The following is an 8182-nucleotide window of genomic DNA, read 5'->3' as shown; positions in this document are numbered from 1 at the left end:
GGGGGAGTAGGTGTGAAGAAAATGGAATTATGTAGAGATAGTGAAAAGCACATTTCATAGGTAATAATTTAAATCCTTGTAAACTATTGGTTGTGAAGCACATATTACTAAATGTTTATTTTTAATATGTGTAGTAGTTATTGTTGACAGTCACAGTAAATTATAGTAATAGGAAATTTTCAGAATGCCAGCAAATACTCTAAGACTGTGCTTCTCAACCCTGGTATAAGACAGGATGGCCAAGAACTTCACAAGCTGATACTATGTTTAAACTGATTTTATTCCAATACCAGGGTATTGTGGTATTTCAAAATATTCACAAATATGTATAATAAATGAGACAAACAACTACTACTTCACACAATTTGGAAATATTTTAAAGCATTTTAAAAATAAAACAAAAACTAGGTAATTTTTTTCTCAAGTTTAGATTTGAGCAAATGATCCAGATGTGTTAACATAATTTTCTGTAGTTTCCTGTTGCATTTTTCCTAATTAAATCACAGTGTGACTTGACAAGGAATAAACCCACGTTGCCTTCAAGTAGTTGATGTAGGAGAATTGTAATCAATGTATCAGGATATATTGATTGAAAGTCTATTAGCTGGTATTAGAAGGGTAGTACCCAAACTTGGGTTCTGTTTTTTCCTTGTGCTAAAGACCTCAAATATATGTAAAGTGTTTATAATCAGAAAAACAATGAAGCAGTGTTTCCAAGCCATTATAGAATATAGAAGTGTTTAAAAAGCAATGAATAGATTGTTTTAGTAGATATTCAAGGGAAGATGTATAGAGTTGACAGAAATAAACACATATCAGATAAGAAAATTCAAAGGCCCAACTTGATATTTCATTACCCGTGAATTATCAACAGGGCAATGTGCCCTAAGGCTGATGATATTGGTCATGTGTTTTATCTTAAATATATTAATCAACATCAAAGTCCTAAACTAGTAATGATACTAGTTATATATTAAATTAGTGTTGAAATACAAACCAAATTTGAGCATAGTCTTCATTCACCTGGGAGGGACAACAAAACACACAAGAAGCAGAAAAACTCAGGGGAAATAAGTAGCACATGATGTTTTCTGATATACATTATCAACTTTAGTGTACCAAAATCAGTGAAAAAAGAAAGAAAAGGGTGCAGAGAAGGAATTCCATGAAAATGGAAGAGGTATCAGTGGGGAAGAGGAAGAACATTAAGAAAGGAGGAATGGTGGACGGAGCCCAACCAAGTTCTCTATGTGCATATGTGAAGGAATCACAGAGGACCTCACTTTTATGTTCATGCACAAGACACTGGTTAAAAAAAAAAACTACAAAAATTTAGAAGAAAGATCATTAGAGTCAAGAAAGGGAATAAGGAGAGGAAGGAGGGGAGGGAATGGCTGAATCAGAGCAAATGATATACCACGTTTTTATAATCATGACAAAATCAACCCTAATACTTTGTATAACTAAAGCAAACTAATAAAAAATGCAATCCTAACTTAGGCATGGTGTTTAAACATTCTAGGCTAATGTAATTTGCACCATTGTTCTCCCACTTGCATGTATTTATCAGTTTCCTTTTTCCAAAACACTTCTCTTTTTCAAAAGGTGCCCAAGTGAAATTGAACAGAAAAATCTAACACTTGCCACAGAATTCAAACTCATGAGCCTCTCAGAGGACCCAGACCTGCAGCCCATCCTCCTTGGACTGTTTCTGTCCATGTACCTGGTCACAGTGCTTGGGAACCTGCTCATCATTCTGGCTGTCAGCTCTGACTCCCACCTCCACACCCCCATGTACTTTTTCCTCTCCAACCTGTCCTTGGCTGACATTGGTTTCATCTCCACCACTGTCCCAAAGATGCTGGTGAACATCCGAACTCACAGCAGAGCCATCTCCTATGTGGGCTGTCTGACACAGATGTCTTTTATTCTCATTTTTGGATGTATGGATGACATGCTCCTGACTGTGATGGCCTATGACCGGTATGTGGCCATCTGTCACCCACTGCAATACTCCATCATCATGAACCCTCGCCTCTGTGTCTTCTTAGTTTTGATGTCTCTAGGGTTTAGCCTTTTGGAATCCCAGATCCACAATTTGATTGCCTTATACTTTACCTACTTCAAAGACATGGAAATCTCTAATTTCTTCTGTCAACCTTCTCAGGTTCTTAGTCTAGTCTGTTTTGATACCTTTACGAAAAATACAGTCATGTATATTGTTGGTGCCATTTATGGTTTTCTTCCAGTCTTAGGGATCTTTTCCTCTTATTATAAAATTGTTTCTTCCATTCTGAGAATCCCATCCTCAGGTGGGAAGTACAAAGCCTTCTCCACCTGTGGGTCTCACTTGTCAGTTGTTTGCTTATTTTATGGGACAGCCATTGGAGTGTACCTTGCTTCAGCTGTATCACATTCTCCTAGAAAGACCACTGTGTTCTCAGTGATGTACACTGTGGTCACCCCCATGCTGAACCCCTTCATCTACAGCCTGAGGAACAAGGACATCAAAACTTCCCTGAAAAAGCTATGGAGCAGATCAACCTAGTCTCATTATCTCTTCCATTCATTTTATAGTTTGGGTTGGTAAAACCAACCATATAGACCTACCTTCTTGTTTATGTTACTCTAGGAGATTCATGGCTATCATTTCACTCCATGTTTCATATCTAGATATTGCCTCCTTTGGCTTGTGTTTAACTGAATTTCATGAGTATTCAGAATCATTTTTGTTGCCATACACATCAAGACTAAATCCATATACCCAGGCAGCCCTTGGAATTTCTAACAACACTGGCCTCAGGTGAAATGTTATACTCTGTCTCTTTTGACTGGGGTTCAGGTGTAGGGATGGTACCAGGATTAAACTCAGGGACTTTTAACAAATTGCAGTTATAAAGACATACACTGGTAAGGAGAATGGTAAAAGAGAAAGAAGCCAAGTCTTGTGCAGGCCCAGAGATTACACTCTAGTCATAGCATTTCCTAGCTTTACATGATGCTGGGAATCTGCATGTTCTCCCTTCTAGTCTTCTGGATAACTAAGGATTGTGGTCATGCCCTAAGCCTCAGGTAGTACCTACGGACTGAACACAAGCATCTTTTATCTGTATTACAATAAACAAGATGTAAGAATGTTGGTAAATTTGTAGAGGGGTAAGGAGGGTACAGGGAGTATATAGGATTTTTAAAGAATCCATCAATCAGGATTCAGTCTGTGGCTTCTAGGCCTGAGGAAATTTAATATAATCCAATTGATTATTTTTTTCATCCTCATGCTAATTTGTGAAAAAAATTACAAAAAAAGCATAATTGAAGCTTCTTTCTTCCACAGGTGATTCACTAATTGATGTTAGAGATGGATGGAGGGGATGATAAAAAAAAAAAATAAAGACATACAATGAGTTTTTAAATGATAACAAAAACTGGGGAAAGAATTTTGCACTGTCTAAACACAAAAATGTTACAGTTTTCCAACCTCTACAGTGAAAGAATTCTTGGAGTTCAAATAAAATATTGGAATTACATCCACCTTGAGATGATGATGATGATGATGTCTAGCACAAAAATATCTTTCCTTATAAATTCTTCCCATTTTCACAAGTGCTATAAGTAAATATCATTAAAAATGAAAACATTAAGCCTTCAGATAAGTACCAAGTTCTAGCACACACAGCTAATAAATTCAAGAACTGATCAAAAAATCATCTTTTCTGTTTGTACACCCACTAGTTGAATCTACTAACATGAGAATGAAAGTTTAAATTATCAGTTAATAAAAATGCACTGAAGACTATTGTAGTCAATACATTCTACCACATCTTCTCAAGCACCCCATTGGTTAAGTGAGGTTTTCCCCCATTGATTTACAGCTGAGGAAGTTGAACAGAATGTGTTTTCCACCAATTCAAAGTTACAGTATTTATATGAGGCTACCTTTAAACACCTGGAATGTTCACTTTCAAAACTGATATTTAAAGTGATAAGAGGAATTTATATTGATATTTACTTAGTCTTTGACAAAATTATCTGCTATCATTACATGGCCCTGGTGAATGAGCACTGTGGCACTTCACTTGCTGCTGAAGAATCTGAGGGTTAGAGAGGACCCCTGAAGAAAGCTGGGTGGTGGAGCAAGATGGTGGCTAAGGTCCTCTAGCCATGGACTCTCCACAGACACACCAATATGAACAGCTATTCACCTCCATGAGCACTAAGGGAGTCAGGTCAGAGAACGTAGCACCCTTACTGGGCATAGTAATGAGTGGAGCTCTGAGGCACCAATGGTCTCAAGTTTCCAGCTATATCTGGGAGTTGAGGATCTTCCAATCCCAGATATTTCTATTATCTGTGTGTGTGTGTGTGTGTGTGTGTGTGTGTGTGTGTGTATACATGCGCGCGTTTTCAATCCGGGTATCCATTATCAAGTACTCTTAGAATTAAACTGAATTTCCTGAGGTATTTCTACAGTCTTTTTTCACCTTTAAATTCCTTTGTGTTTTCAGGTCCTGGACATTTTAATAAAGTGTTTCTGTTTTTTGGTTTTTATTTTGTTTCTTTTTTTATTTTAAATATTCTTTTTGTTCTCATTAGTTGTACATGACAGTAGAATGCATTTATACATTTTTATAGATCACACATAAATGGAGTGTAATCTCTCATTTTTCAGATTATACATATTGCAGGATCACTTTGGTCAAGAAGTCATACATGTACCTGAGGTGATAATGCCTGTTTCACCCCACTATCATTTCTTCCCCCATAGTCCTTCCCTTCCCTTCACTCCCCTCTACCTAATATAAAGTAACACTATTTTTCCCTAGCCCCCATCCCCCACTTATGTGAATTAGCTTCCATATATCAGAGAGCCATTTGGCCTTTGGTTTTTTGGGTTTGGCTTAATTTACTTAGCATGATATTCTCTAACTCCATCCATTTACAAGCAAATGCTAGAATTTTGTTCTTCTTTAAAGTTGAGTAATAGTCTATTGTGTATGTGTATAAAGAAAATATGGTGTGTGTGTGTGTGTGTGCATGCACACATGTGTGTCTATTGAAGGGCAATTAGGTTGATTCCATAGTTTAGCTAATGTGAGCTGGGCTGCTATAAGCACTAATGTGACTGTGATGCTGTACTATAAACCTGTCTCCTATCCCTGGCTCCAGAAAACCACTGATCTGTTTGTTACTAAAGATTAGGTGGATTTGTTTAGACATTTTAATAAATGGAATTAGGTAGTATAATTTGGTGTCTGATTACTTTTTTTTTTTTAATTTACATAGGTCCAAATCTTCATCATGTTGGCTTAGGATCATAATTCCTTAACAAGACTCCAAAAGCACAAGAAATCAAAGCAAGAACCAATAAATGGGATGGAATCAAACTAAAAAGTTTTTTCTCAGCAAAGGATACAATCAATAATGTGAAAAGAGAGCCTACAGAATGGGAGAAAATGTTTTCCACAGGCACTTCAGGTAGAACACTTATCTTCAATGTTTATAAAGAATTTACAAAATTTTACACCAAAAATACAAAGAACCCAAGCAATAAATCAGCCAAGGAACTGGACAGACACTTTACAGAAGGAGACATACAGGTGATAAATAAACATATAAAAAAGTGTTCAAAATCTCTAGTAATTAGAGAAATGCAAATTTAGAAAACTATGGTTTCATCTTACTCCAATTAGAATGGTTATTATCAAGAGCACAAGCAATAATAGTTGTTGGATGTGGGGGAAAAGGTACACTTCTACATTGCTGGTGGAGTTGAAAATTGGTGCAGCCACTCTGGAAAGAAATGTGGAGAATTCTCAGAAAACTTGGAATGGACCCACCTTTTGACCCAGTTATCCCACTCCTCAGTTTATACCCAAAGGACTTAAAATCAGCATACTACAGTAATGCAGCCACATCAATGTTTATAGCAGCTCAATTCACAATAGCCAGATTGTGGAATCAACCTAGATGCCCTTCAACAGATGAATGGATAAAGAAACTGTGGAATATATACACAATGGAATATTATTCAACTATAAAGAAGAATAACATTATGGTATTTGCAGATAAATGGATGGAATTGGGGAACATCATGCTAAGTGAAATAAGCCAATCCCCCAAAAACAGAGGTTGAATGTTTTTCTTGATAAGTGATGATATATAATTGGAGTGGGGGTGGGGGGTGCGAGAAGATTGGAGGAATTTTACATAGAGGGAAATGAGAGGGAGGAGAGGGGTATGAAAAATTGTGGAATGAGACATCTTTACCTTATGTACATGTATGATTACATGAATGGTATGAATCTACATTATGCTCAACCATAGAAAGGAAAAGATGTATCCTATATGTGTGCAATAAATCAAAATGCAGTCTGTTTCTTTTTTCTTGATGGGCAAGGTAGTTTTTAAGTGAAGAGTGATCTGTTGCAATGTTCCCTCAATAGACCTAAGTGACTGAAAGATCTCCATGCTATGGAAGTGAGATTAGTTTGTCCTTAACTGTTGTGAATTGCACTTTAACACATAGCTACTCAAGTTGCATATGAAGGGAAGGTGCTCTTGACCTGCATGTGGACAGGTGAAAGAATATGCAAAGGAGGCCAGATGGCAGGTATTGAGAGTTGATGAGGCAGAAGAATTGATTGGCTGAGACATTTAGAATGATTGTGTCATAGGTAAAAATTGCTATGCACATGAAGTCATTTCATAGAGGGTGGCAGAGATAACACATGAGCATCACAGTCAAAGAAAAAGTTTACATGCCCGGCATGTGTAAACTGAAGGTGATCATATTTGTACAAGTAAAATGTGGCATGTGATTTGTTCTTATCCCAATTCCCCTGTAATTATGGACACCTGAAGAAAAATTAAAGCCAGAATTTCTTGCACCCTCTATTAGATATTTCCAGCTTATAAAAAGTATCTCTTTATTATTGTGTACATTCATTTTTATAGAACTGACTAAAATCTACATTTTATTCTATAACTCTTAATCTGGGGGGGGAAATAATTACATTCTTCACAATAATAAAAAAATAAATAAGCTTCACATTTCTTTCTCTAGAGTTTATGGAGTGCACTATAGAATTTCAAGCAATCTAGGGAGGAATTGAAATACTGGATGCATCTCTACAAAATATATTCAATATTTTTAATGAGGTAGTTGTGTGATGGCTAATTTCATGTATAAAATTGATGGGCCATTGGTGCTCAGAAGTTTGGCCAAACATCATTCTGGGTAAGTGTTTTATTATTTTAGTTGCATTTATCATTTGAGTTGGTAGACTGAGTAAAGCAGATCTTCCTCCCTGCCCCCTTATTAGTCTGTTATCGGTTGCTATAACAAAATACCTGAAGCAGTGTGACATGTAGAAAAGAGGTTTATTTAGCTCACAGTTTTGAAGGCTGAAAGTCTAACCAGCATGGCACTGGCTTTAGTGAGCACCTCAGGACAAATGGGATTAAAATTCTGGAAATACCTGTGAGGGAGAGAACCCAAGGCAAGGCAGGAATCCAGAGAGTGAGGAGGGGACAGACAGTCTTCTTTTATAGCAAAACTGGAATCTGATCTCACTTACAAAATCTCCCAGAGAATATCCTGAACAACAGCATATATTTAAAACAAGCTTTATTTCTTGAGCACATTTTGAAATATTACAATTGTTCACAAATCTCGACATATTTCCCACCATGATACAATCACTCAGTGTTGACCCAAGAAACAGAAGTGAATCGAGGTATTATCATGGAGTGAATTGAATATGGACAAAGGCAAAAATGGAACACTGTGTCACAGAGACAGTTACCAAAGGGAGCCACTAAAACACTGTGGGAAGGGGGTCATGAAATGTACCAAATTTTCAAGGCAGTGAAATTTCATGAACTTCGGGGGAGGCCTGTCATGACAAAACCAAATGACAGATACAGTGGACATTTCAAGGTTTCTCACTCAGCATCAAAAGATAGCTCAGGGATCAGATGGAAGCAGAAACACAATAACTTATAAAGAAGCAAAATGGCAAGGTGTGTGGTGTTTAAGGAAAATGCATTTAAAATTATATTTGTGGTGGGCTTGCCTGCTGTTACAATAGACTCATTGCTAACTTACTACTTTGATGTTGCTCTTTAGGCTCCAGCAGCTAAATATTCTCTGAAGTTTTTTTTGTGTGTGTGTGTTTGTATT

At 36.8% G+C, this 8182-nt stretch overlaps 1 protein-coding gene across 1 annotated transcript; it reads left to right on the top strand.

Annotated features, from left to right (window-relative positions):
• Positions 1-1594: 1594 nt before the first annotated feature.
• Positions 1595-2548, top strand: LOC124969240 (olfactory receptor 7E24-like). The gene has a single exon (XM_047532105.1). The coding sequence runs from the start codon at positions 1661-1663 to the stop codon at positions 2546-2548; it is 888 nt and encodes a 295-aa protein (XP_047388061.1). The 5' UTR covers positions 1595-1660.
• Positions 2549-8182: the final 5634 nt, after the last annotated feature.

The sequence above is a fragment of the Sciurus carolinensis genome, chromosome 17, assembly GCF_902686445.1.
Source record: "Sciurus carolinensis chromosome 17, mSciCar1.2, whole genome shotgun sequence".
NCBI lineage: Eukaryota > Metazoa > Chordata > Mammalia > Rodentia > Sciuridae > Sciurus > Sciurus carolinensis.
Note: the sequence above shows the minus strand (reverse complement) of the source record. Positions and strands in the feature narration are given on the sequence as shown.